The sequence below is a fragment of the Fringilla coelebs genome (genome assembly GCF_963513975.1).
Source record: "Fringilla coelebs genome assembly, chromosome: 7".
In the NCBI taxonomy this organism is placed as follows: domain Eukaryota; kingdom Metazoa; phylum Chordata; class Aves; order Passeriformes; family Fringillidae; genus Fringilla; species Fringilla coelebs.
The window spans coordinates 1,995,027-2,008,211 of NC_140035.1; the positions used below are offsets into that span (position 1 = coordinate 1,995,027).

At 44.5% G+C, this 13,185-nt stretch overlaps 1 protein-coding gene across 1 annotated transcript in view; it reads right to left on the reverse strand.

Moving 5' to 3' along the window:
• The window catches only part of KIF5C (kinesin family member 5C), a gene marked incomplete at its 5' end in the record, with an annotated part of 69,224 nt that extends 56,039 nt beyond the window's left edge, over nucleotides 1-13,185 (reverse strand). Inside the window, one exon of the mRNA XM_084209147.1 lies at nucleotides 13,060-13,185. Coding sequence (XP_084065273.1) covers nucleotides 13,060-13,185 — 126 coding nt within the window. The remainder of the gene's footprint in view (nucleotides 1-13,059) is intronic.

Genomic DNA, 13,185 nt, shown 5'->3' on the forward strand with positions numbered 1-13,185 from the left:
CAGGGCCAGCTCTGAGCCCCCTGTGCCCCACACTGCTCTGGGGCACTGCCAGGGCTGTGCCACACCCCAAAATACCTGCTCACACCCTGTGCCACACCCCAATACCTGCTCACACCCTGTGCCACACCCAAAATACCTGTTCTAACCCCATGCCACACCTGAAATACCTGCTCAAACCCAAAATACCTGCTCACACCCAAAAACCCTACTCAAACCCCGTGCCACACCCAAAAATACTGCACAAACCCCTGCCACACCCCAAGCACCAGCTCAAACCCTCTGCCACACCCAAATTACCTGCTCACACCCCGTGGCACACCTGAAATACCAGCTCAGACCCCGTGCCACACCCCAAAATACCTGCTCAAACTCAAAATACCTACTCACACCCTGTGCCACACCCAAATTACCTGTTCAAACCCCAAGCCACACTCAAAATACCTGCTCAAACCCCAAACCCTGTTCAAACCCCATAGCACAGCCCAAATACCTGCTCAAACTCCATGCCACACCCAAATTACCTTCTCAAACCAAAAATACCTGCTCAAATCTCATTCCACATGAAATACCTGCTCAAAACCTGTGCCACACCTAAAATACCTGTTTAAATCCTGTGCCACACCCAAAAACCCGGCTCAAAACCAAAAACCCTGCTCAAAGCCTATGCCACACCTGAAATACCAGCTCAAACCCCACACCACATCCCAAATACCTGCTGAAACCCCAAATACCTGCTGAAACCCCATGCCACACCTGAAATACCTGCTCACACCCCGTGCCACACCCAAAAACCCTGCTCAAACCCCATGGCACACCCCAAATACCTGCTCACACCCCAAATACCTCCTCAAACCCCATGCCACATGAAATATCTGCTGGAAATCCACACCACACCCAAAAACCCTGCTCCAAACCCTATAGCACACCCCAAATACCTGCTCAAGCCCTGTACCACACCCAAATACCTGCTCAACTCTGTGCCACACCCAAATACCTGCTCAAACCCAAAATACCTGCTCACACCCCGTGCCACACCCCAAATACCTGCTCAAACCCCGTGCCACACCCAAAACCCCTGTTCAAACCCCAAGCCACACCCCAAATACCTGCTCAAACCCAAAAACCCTGCTCCAACCCCACAGCACACCCCAAATACCTGCTCAAAACCCTGTGCCACGCCCAAATTACCTGCTGAAACCCAAAATTCCTGCTCACACCCCGTGCCACACCCCAAATTTCTGCTCAAACCCTACTCAGCCCCCGTGCCCCACCTGAAATACCCCAAGCTCAGACCCCAAGCCACACCCCAAACACCCGCCCTCCTCAAACACAAGCGCTTGGGAAAGAGGTAATGATGCAAAAAATTGTATAAATTTTAATAATATTTTTTAAAAGTAAGGATTCTTTCCCTGATGTAGCTTAGGGATCCAGGAAAGCCTAAATAGGGAATTGCTGAGCAGAGACCCCAGTGCTGGCTGGGAAATCTGTTTGTCTGTGGGGCAGGGCCATGATCAATAAATAAATCAGTAATTCCACCCCAATTAATAAAATTGCACCAGGTAATTAGACAGAGAGAGACCAAAAACCCCTTACAAAAACATTTCAAACCAGGATTGCTGCTTCCTCCATTTCTGCACCAGTCATCAGGAGGAGCACGGAGTACTCAAGTTTTGCATCCCTGGCAAATTAATATATTAAAATATTTTATATATAACATTATTGTGGTATTAGTAGTAGTAATAATAATAACAATAACAATAGTAATCGTTATATTATATATTATATATATAATATTATATATTATATATTATATATTATTATATATTATATATGGTATTGTATATACATATTATATATATAATATCATATATCATATACAGCAATAGCACTGTATTAACATAATATTATAATGATGTGGTTTATATATAATATATTTTAATATATATTATATATTAAAATATAGTATCTATTATATATTTCTATAATATCTAAATATATCTATTATATACTATAAATAAAATTTTAAATGGCTCATTTTATGGAAAACAAGAATACCCCATATTTGTAATATATTCTATTATGTACATAAAATATATATTATATACTATATATATAGTATATATATACTATATATATATAGTGTATATATATACACTATATATATATAACATATAATATATACTATATATATAACATATAATATATATAACATATTACATATATATACTATATATATAACATATAATATATATATTATATATATAACATATAACATATTATATATTATATATATATAACATATTATATATTATATATATAACATCATCTATAACAATAACATAATAACAATATTATAGCAATATATATTATTTAACATATAATATAATACAAATTGCTAACTATATATTTATATATATATAAATATATGTAGTATAAATAAAATAATGGCTCATTTTAAGGAAAGTAAGAATATACCATATTTGTAATATATTATATATATAATATATATTATATATTATGTCTATTTGGTCAAACTCCTCATATAATAATATATAATTATATCTATTATATAGATATCTATTAGATATTATTCTATAGGTATTATTATATTAGATATCTATAATATCATATATCTATATAATAATATAGATATAATTATATCTAATATATAGATATAATTATATAATATATATGTAATAGAATATATAACAATAACATAACAATATTATAGTAATATGCATATTATATAGTATATATTATCACATAATAATATATATTACTAAATATATATATTTATTTTATATATATAAATAATAAATAAAATAAAGAATGGCTGATTTGAAGGGAAACACAAATATCCCATATTTAGGGATTGCCTCTGATCCGTTCTGGCACAAACCCAGCACAAACCCCCTCATTTTGACTTTTCCTCCAATTTTTCCCCAGCTCCTCCCAGCACTCCCACCTTCCTCCTGCCCAGCCCCACCTCACCAGGCCACAGAAATTTGGGTTTTTATGCTTTGCTTGAAGTTTAGGGCTGAATTTCCTCCATAATCCTGAGAAAATCTGGGCTGCACACACAGGGAATAAATCCTCCATCACCAACACAAACAAAGATTTTCTCATCCAGGAGAATGTTTCTCCACGTGCTCCTGTGCAGGGAGATGAATTCTGCTTTTCACATTTGTTTGCAGCACTGAACTGCTCCTGCCTTGAAGTTAAATTGTGAGAGATGCCAGGAAGGGAGAAAGAAATCAAATAATCAAACCAAGGGACAGCAGCTCCACACTGGGAATTTGTGGGGGGCCCAGAAAGGGGGAAAAATACAAAAAAAAATAAAAAAAGCATAGGGAGAGGGCCTGAGAGGAAAAAATCAGGGAAAATGCAAGATAAAAAGAAGAAGAAAGGGATGAAAGGTAATAGGAGAGAAGGTGAGAAGTGAAAGGGGGAAAGTAATAGAAAAGGAGAGGGGAAAAGTAATAGAAAAGAAGGAGAGAGAGAGAAAAGTAGTAGAAAAGGAGAGGGGAGAAAAGTAATAGAAAAGGAGAGGGGAAAAGTAATAAAAAATAAGGAGAGAGGAGAAAAGTAATAGAAAAGGAGAAAGGGAGGGAAGAAATATAAAATAAAAGGAGCTAATGGGATAAAAGGCCATGGGAGAGAGAAGCAGAGGATGGATGTGACTGGAGGTGCATTAACCAAAATCCAGGTGATTTTCTGGGAGGATTTTTGGCAGATTCCCCTCTCCCAGCCCTGGGAGAAGCTGCAGCATCAGCCCCATCCCATCCCATCCCATCCCATCCCATCCCATCCCCCTGCTCTAAATCCAGCAGAGATTGCAGCAGTGCAGGCAGGGAAAAAAAGAATAAAAAAACCAAAAAAAAAGAGATTACAGCTGCAAAAAAACCCAACTTCTGCAAGAGCCTGGCTAAAAATACTCCCTAACCCAGTTCCCCCAATCCAGGGATTGCTCTCCTGCTCAGCCTCTGCTACATGGGGGAATAATCCACAGCCAGCAGAATTCCTGGCTTTCAGAAATTCAACTTTCACCCCTCTGAACCAGAGGTTTTCAGCTCAGGAGCTTCCCAAAAAAAAAAAATATTTTGCTGCCTGGAAAATGCTGCCATGGCAGGAATATCCAGGGAAATTTGGGGATGTTTGGTGCTGCAAAAAGAGGTGCTGAAGGTTTTGGGGTCGTTTAGTGTGGGTTTGGTGTCAAACCCTCCTGGGGGAGGAGAAATGTCCTGCAGCAGCTCCAGGAGCAGCCCAGCTTCCCCAGGTTCCCTCCATCCCTGAGCCAGGAGAGGGATTTTTATACACCAACCTGTCCATCATCATGACTGGGCAGTGAAAAGGGAATTCTCTCAGCAGAGAGGGAAAAAGGAATCACTTTTAGCAAAGAATACTGTTAAATATTTCAGGTTTTGTCTCTGGATACTCATTTCTCATGGGGGAAAGAAAAATTCCCACATTCCTGGTGCCAGCGAGGCTCTGTCTCACAGGGGGAAAATGGAGATTTTCTCATTTTCTGGAGCTGTCCTGTCACCAGTTATTGATATTTCAACAAGAATCTGATGACAACCACAAGTATTTCCCTTAAAAACTGAATTTTTTTACATTTTAAGATTTTGTTAAATAGATAGAAATGGATGGACAAACCCAGACACCCACCAGCAATCCCACACCTGAGACTCCACACCCCCAAGGCTGGGAGGGATCCCAGTTTGGATGTTTTGAGGGGTTTTTTTTGCTGCTTTGTTTTGCCAGGATTATTTATGCAACGTTTTCACACTGCAGAACCCAATAAAAACCGAATTAAGGATTTTTTTTTCAGCTCACACACAAGCACCATCACCCCACGTGCACCTCCCAGGGGAGCTGGGAAAACAAACCCAGCCAAAGTGTCAAAGCATCACTGGGCAGCCCAAATCTCTTTTCTGCCTTTAAAAGGCTGCAGCAGCACCAAACCAAGCAAAAAAGGGGAAATAAAGAGAATATTTGGGAGGTAAGTATGGGTGATTTTAAGATCAAACATGCACAGCAACAAAAACAAAATCCCTGGAGGTGTTTAGAAAAATACAATAAACCACAAGGAACTCCCCTGCCCAGGAGGGATCTTTTGAGGAAAAGATTCACTCCAAATTCCAAATAAAGTTCTGCATCCCAAATAAAGCAGCCAGAATTAAAAATAAAAAAATAAAAATAAAATTTAAAAAAAAAAAAAAACCCCAAACAAACAGAAACCCATCACCTGTATTTTAAGTTTTGAAGGTTTAAGTAAGAATCCATATTTTTGACAGGTTGGGTTTGGAGAAGGATGCCCAAAGGGGATTGGGAAAAGGGAAAAAAAAAAAGAAAAAACTGAGAAAACACAAAAGGGGAATTGCCTGGGTGAGGCAATGAGTAAATCATCCTTCCTGCAGCACCCTCCATCAACAGAAGCCATTTTCACACCTGAGTTCTCAGCACTCCTTTAGAGAACAGCAAAGCAAACACAGGAGCAGCTCCATCCATAAAACACACACTGATCCCAGCTCAGCCCTGGCAGAGCAGGAATATCCATTCCAGCAGGACAACAGCTGAGGAAATGGAGGAAAACCAAACAAAAACCAAATAAAAACCAAACAAACCCCCCAAACCACGCTGTGCCCACAAAACTGCCTCACAGCCAGCAAGAATGGGCCAAGCAGAACAGGATCCTGGTTTGAGATGTACTGGAAGTGTTCCCTGCCTTGGGAACAGCTCCCAAAATTGGGTCAGTTCCAGCAGAACCCCAGGAGCTGAACTGACCCCTGAGGTTCTGGGGTTGCACACAGTGGAAAAGGAGAATATTTGGAGAAATCCTTATCAGCACAGACTTTTTCCCACTGACACTCTGGCACATTTGCTCCAGCCCTTCATGGGAGACACCCTGCCACAAGAAATTAATATATTTATTAATAAGAACCAAAACCAGAGTCAAGCCCCTCCTGAGCCAGCTCATCAGGCTGCTCATTGTCATCTTCCACACCAAAGGAGCCTGGAGCACAGGGATTGCTTTGGACATCAAATTTGGGAGCAGCTCCCTGAACAGCCACACCAGTCTTCAGGAAATGGAACTGCTTCAGTGCAGGGAATAAAAAATGACCCTGACCCAGTGGGACCATGTTGGGAAGGATGAAAGTTTGACAAGAAAGTCTCACAGATATGTGTGTTTGGCAGAAAGATTTTTGAATGTAAAATATGAAGAAGGAATAGAGTTGGAAGCAAGTTTTGATATTGAAGAAAAGAATTGCTGAGCCAGTCTGACTGGGTAACCAAGGAGGCAAAGGGTGTGTTAGTTAGGAGGGGTTTTATGGCTTAGAGCAAAGGATAAACCCACCCCAAACAAGAAGATGTTCTTACCAAGCAGAAAGAGAGCACAGGCAAACAAGGCAGCAAATGTGGCAAGGAGAAAAAAGGTCTCAGAATTTTCCACTGCAAGAAAACTGAAAAACAACTTCTGGCTTAAGCTGTGATGTACTGACTGTGAGTGATTGGAGAATAGTAACAGGAATATGGTAACTATAGTAGTTATGATAGGCTAGAGATAATTATTAAGGGATAGATTGGTTCTACTGTATGAAGATGCTCAGCAAAGAAAAGTAAATAATGCACTGTAACCAAACCAAAGGGTGTCCAGGCCTGCCTGCAGCTGGAGCTGACAGCTGTGGGCACAGCTCTGTCACCCAGACCCTGGACTGCTGTAACACCTTGGATGGAATAAACTGCATTTTGGAGAGCCCCTGGAGCGCCACATCCCTCATTTCACAGGACCAGCCTGTGTTTGCTCTTTCCCAGAGGATTCTGCTCCTTCCCAAAGGAGGAGCCACAGGCAGAGGCAGATCTGCCAGGGCTGAGCTCTGGAAATATCTGACCTGAAAGCTCCAGAGCCACGGGGGATGAGCACAGCACAGCCTCCGTGCAAGGAGGAAAAGCAGCAAGGTCCAGGAGTTATTCCAGGCTGCAGGAAAATCCCAGGTGTGCAGGGAGGGTGGGCACACCTGGGGGACACACAGCTCCCACAAAGACCCTCAGCAGCTGCCTGAGCACACCAATTCCCCAGGAACTGGGGGAAAAAAAGGTGTTTGTATCCCAAAAATCCTCCTCAGCAAACCAAACCCAGTCCTTCCTCCTTTCAAACCAAACCCTGCTCTGTCCTTGTGGGAAATGAGCTCGTCAAGGACTCCCAAAACCTGGCTGGAAGCTGACACAGCCTCGGGCAAAAAGTTTGTACAAAAATAAAAGTTTGTGTGCAAACTCTGAGATAAGATGTGGAGTGGAATACGGATGGAATCAGTGAGAGAGAGATTGAGCCAGGAACAAGTTTCAAAAGATGGCATTGCAAAAAAAAAACCAACCAAAAAAACCCAGAGATTTTGGAGAATTAGAACTGTGAAAGATGCATTGCAGCGAGACCACGTGGGGAGTAATAATAATGATGATGATGATAATAATAATAAATACTAATACTACTAATAATATCATGATAATAACAATATAATAATAGTAATAATAATAGTAATAATGACAATGATGATGATAATAATAATAAAATCATGATAATAACAATATAATAATAATAATAATAATGACAATGATGCTGATGATGGTGTTGATGATGATGAGATGATGATGATGATGATGATGATATGATGGTGATGATGATGATGATGATGTTGATGATATGATGGTGATGATGATGATGATATGATGATATGATGATGATGATGATATGATGATGATGATGATATGATGATGTTGATGATATGATGGTGATGATGATGATGATATGATGATGATGATATGATGATGATGATGATGATGATGATGATTTGTGGTAGCAGTATTAGCAGCATTGTGTGGCAAAAGCTGACAGGCTGAAGAACATTTCTAAGGGATTGTGACCAGGAATCAGGGTGGCTCCTGATGGAATGGAGTTGAGTTTTACATCCCTTGTGTCTCACCCTTCATTGAGACTGATAACAGAATAAAACCTTTTAAAAGCCCTCCCAGCTGCCCCTGTGGAGCTGAGATTTTCCAGCAAGTCCTCAGAGGAGAAGAGGAGCTGGAGAAGAGCAGAAAATGAAGGAGGAGCTGGCAGGTGGAGGGAGCTGCCGGGAGAGCAGCACCTCCCAGTCCCTGCCAGCCTCCCCACCAGGGCACCAGTGCCAGGCTCACATCTCCATGCAGAAGGAGCTGCTGGCAGGAGTTATTTATAGACAGGCCAGGAACAAATCCTCACAGGCACAGGGCTGGTGGCTTTGGGGGCAGGGATGGATCCATGGCTTTTGGGAAAAGCTGCACACACACACACACACAAAAATTCCCAGCATGGCAGTTGTTTAATTTTCTTTCTTTTTTTTTTTTTTTAACTAGCCATTTATCTATTACCACAAGAATTTATTTATTTATTTTAAAGTCTGTTTTACCCACAGAGTGACAAGGGTCGAACAGCACTGGGAGATCTCTGTACAGGAGGGATTTCAGAACACGCACCAACTCTGGGGACTTCACTGGCACACATGGAATAAAAGATAAAGCACAGCCAAACATTTTAGGGATGAAAATAAGCAAGAACCCCTCCACAAGACATTCCAAAAAGTACTTCTAGCAGAAAGCATTTTTTAAAAAATACATAAATAAATAAAACAAAACCACATCCCTGCTCACGCAGGAATCTGCCGCCAATCCTTGTTTTCCTTTCTCTCCCAGAATATTCCCAGCTGGAAGGGCCCCCCTGCTCAGGAATCCCTCCCTGCCATGGAACATGACACTGCAGAGCACAGGAGGCTCAGCTGATGCTCTGTTTGCTTTGGGCCACGCTACTGATTTATTGATGGGCAATATTTCCCAGCTGACACGACAGAATTCCCACCCTGGGAGCAAAGCCCAGCCCTGGGGGATGCTGCCACCGAGACCCCCGGAGCTCTCCTGGGCTATCCCAGGGCAGGGATGGGCAGGGGGAGGCTCTGCAGAGCTCAGCACTCCTGTTAAGCCCGGCTTTACAGATCCCTGCCAGCGCCAGGAGCAGCTGACAGCCAGAGCAGAGCCTCTGATCCCTCCCTGGGAACAACCCCAGCTCCCCCAGCTGCTCTGGGGGGATCCAGTGCCCACCACGGGGGGATTGCCTGCACAAACCCCCCAGCTGCCTGCTCCACACCTGGGGGGGGAAGGGGCTGAAAACATGAAAACTTAATAAACTAAATTCTAAACGAAATCCTTATTTATTTGCCGTCAGAGAAAAAGGGGCTGAAAACATGAGAACATCACCCCTCCACAATTAAATTATCATTTATTTGCCATCAGAGAAAAAGGGGCTAAAAACATGGAAACACCCCCCCTGCACAGCTAAATTATCATTTATTTGACATCAGAGGAAAAGGAGCTGAACACATGGAAACGTCACCCCCCCCCCCCAGCTAAACTATCATTTATTTGACATCATAGAAAAAGAAGCTGAAAACATGAAAACTGAATAAACTAAATTCTAAACTAAATTCTTATTTATTTGCCATCATAGAAAAAGGGGCTGAAAACATGAAAACACCATCCCCCCTGCACAGCTAAATTCTTATTTATTTTCCATCAGAGCTGGCTGGAAAGACAAAGCCAAGCCCTAAAGCTCAGGCAGGGATTATCCCAGCAGGTGCTGGGGCTCTCTGCATCCTCCCCTCCCAGGTGCTGAGGGATAAAATCACCTGGAGGAGCAGGGCACAGCCTGGGCTCTGCCCCCCCAGCAGCAGAAAAGCACATTTTGAGGTCTGTCAGCCAAGCCAATCCTTCAGAGTCACCTTGGAGGAGCAGAGGGAGGTAAAACCCAGCTGCAGGCAGCACAGAGGGGTTTATCCCCTCCATCCCCTCTGCCTGCCCTGCTCACAGGGCACACTCACCTCCAAGGCTTTCTGCACTTCAAACTTGCTGGCAGGATGGAAACACAGAGCTTTGGTGGGGTTGAAGCAGAGGGGAATTCAAGGGAAGAGGTTTTCACCCTCCACACTTCACAGGGAGCTGGGCAGGAGACACCAAACAAACCCAAACCAAACAAACCCAAACCAAATAAACCCAAACCAAATAAACCCAAACCAAACAAACCCAAACCAAACAAACCCAAACCAAATAAACCCAAAACTCAGGGGCAAATCCCAACCCCTGGGATTTATCCAGCTGGAAAGGACTCAGGACGCTGCTCTGCTCACACAGCCCCAGCCCAGCCTAAGCAAACTCAGCCTAAGTGGTTAAACTTTCCCTCCCTGCTGCTCCTTCCCAGAAATACCAAGTCACTCTCTGTAATTTTTTTGCCCAAGGCCCCAGGGAAGTGTAACAGGAGATGACAGTGGGAAATTCAGGGAGAAAGCCTTTCCCCTGTGTTTACTGGGAAGGAATAAATGTATTCAGACTTACTAGTCAGAAAAAAAAAATAGATGCATCCCTTAAATCAGTTATATTTTTTTTTCTTACATCATGACATAATTCCTCTGAGGGGAAGTTGGTTGTTTTGTTTGGTTTTTTTAAAATTTTAACAGAACCCCTTCTCTTTGCAATCCACGGATCAAAAATAAAAGCTGCATTGCAGTGTTTTCAAATGCTATAGTAAAACAAAAAAAAAAAAAAAAAAAAAGTGGTTGGTCCTGGTTTATTTTTGAAGCTTTTGAAGACTGAAATCCTGCTTTTCCTAGAAGGAACTCTGCTCTGCTCTGCCTTTCCACAGATCAGGACTCCTTGCCCCTGCCAGGCATTATCTGTTGGAGCAAAGCAGCCACTTCAAACCAATGAAATAATCAAAAAAATAAAATTAAAAAAAAAAAACCCAGCAGCACTTCCCAGTCCTGCTGCAGTGGGATCCACTGGGGATCGAGTTACACCAGAGCTCAGGGCTGCAAATAAAGAGGACAAAGAATCAGGGGAGGTTTCTGCGCTCACTTCCACCCCAGCAGAGCACAGCTCTTCCCACAGAGCTCCTGCTGATGGCTCCTCCTCGGGAAACACAAGCTGGATTTGAGGACATATTGCATTAGTTGAGCTGATTAAAATCCTAAATAATTACAGTTTTTGCCCTAGGAAGGAAAAGGCAAACTCTAAGCTTCTGACTAGATTTTTCAAGACAGCAAATCGCCCTCCAACCTGAATATCCATGTAAAATACACATCTGTATCAATAAATACATGCACTTTGCTTGTTTCTCTCTATTATTTTTAACTTCCACAGTAGGAAATTACCAGTTGTTTTTTTTTTTTTTCCTTTCTTTACCCTCACCACAGGAATTATTTCCTGCTGCAAGACACAAAACCCTTTTCCAAAGCATCACAGTGACCCTTTTCCCAGCCAACAGACACTTTACAGACAAAGACACATTATGAGTGGGAAAAGAGAATTCCAAACTCCAATTCCCTTCAAAACCCAGCACTGTAAAGGATTTACAGGAGCTGTATTTTAATCTGCTTTTAACATGTCTGAGGGTTTATTTATTTAGGGGGAGGGGAACTTGCTGACATTTGTTCCTCAGCCACCACAATGGCACAGACACATTTTCCCTCCCAATATCTGCTGGCCAAAGACTGACACCCAGTTTGATTATTCTATTGTTAACAGGCTGCTGGGGGTGCCACAGCTTTAACCTTCACAGAGACACAATTAATTTGGGCAGGACAGAGGGCATTTCATATTAAAAAAAAATAACAACCACAAGCTGTTTATGCTCATAATTCACCCTTTTTTTTTCACCCCCCCTCGAGGCTGTTCTGCAACTTTCACCAGCAAAGTTTCTGATGACCTCGAGGTTTTGGGTTTTAACAAATTGTAAGGATTTTAACAAATTATGCAAGGAGTTGTGCTGACAATTAATTTTAGAGTCTCTTTATCATCACACAGCACAGAACGTTATTGATGACCAGTACATGACATAGATGTCACAGATGACCAGTACATTAAATATTTATATATAATATAATATATATATGAAATAAAGCACCGCAGAGCAGGCTGGTTGGACACTAAACCAAAAATCTGATAGTGAACACCAAACCAAAGAGACACAGGGGGGTTCTGAGTGCTGCCCTCTGAGGGACCAGCTCCGGGAAAGGGAGAGGGAAAAGGGGGAGGGAAAGGGAGAGGGAGAGGGAAAAGGAGAGGGAGAGGGAAAAGGAGAGGGAAAAGGAGAGGGAAAGGGGAAAGGGGGAGGGAAAGGGGAAAGGAGAGAGGGAGAAGGAAAAGGAGAGGGAACAGGGGGAGGGAAAGGGGAAAGGGAGAGGGAAAAGGAGAGGGAAAGGGAAAAGGGGGAGGGAAAGGGAAAAGGAGAGGAAGAGGGAAAGGGGAAAGGGAGAGGGGAAAGGGAGAGTGAAAGGAGAGGGAGAGGGAAAGGGAGAGGGGAAGGGAAGATGCGGGGCCGGGAAGGAGCCGCATCCCGACCCTTTGTTCCCATTAAACCCTGGAGCAGCCGAGCCCCAGCGGAGCGCGGGGGGCGCGCAGGGCCGGGCGGGGGGAGGCGATTTGGGTTCGTTTCATCGTTTTGAACGCGGAAAAAACCAAACAAGCCAAACTCGGGCGGCATCCCGCAGCGCTGCTGGGCGCCGTGCCGCCGCCGCTCTGCGGGGCCGCCGGTCCCGGCCGGGCTCGGGGATCCCGGTGCTCTGCGGTGCCGGGCCGGGCTGGCTCCGGTGCCGGCGCTGCCGCAGGGGCGCGGCGGAGGCGCGGGCGGCCGCCCCAGTCGAGCATGCCCAGTCCCCGGCATGACATCAGCGCCCGAGCCCGCGGCTCCCCCGCGCCCCCCGGCTCCCCCGAGAGCCCCGGGACCGCCGGGCACCCCCGGGCCGCTCGCCCGGTGGGTCGGGGCCGGCCCGGCCGGGGGGGGCGCGGGCAGCGCCGCCGCCCCCATCCCGCTCCGCGGCTGCGGGAACAATGGAAGGGATGGGGGGGACCCTCCGGCAGGGCTCGGGGGGCAGCGCGGGGGGATGCTCGCCCCGAGAGCAGCGATGCTCGCCCCGAGCCGAGGGATGCTCGCCCCGTCCGCAGCGGGATGCGGGCTGCGGGCTGCGGCAGACTCACCCCGATGACCACGGTCTCGTCGCCCTTGAATTTGGGGATGAATTTGTCGCCGCGCAGGATCTCGGCCTCGTTGAGGGGCCGGAAGCGGCACATCACCTTGATGCTGCACTCGGCGGGGTCCGCCAT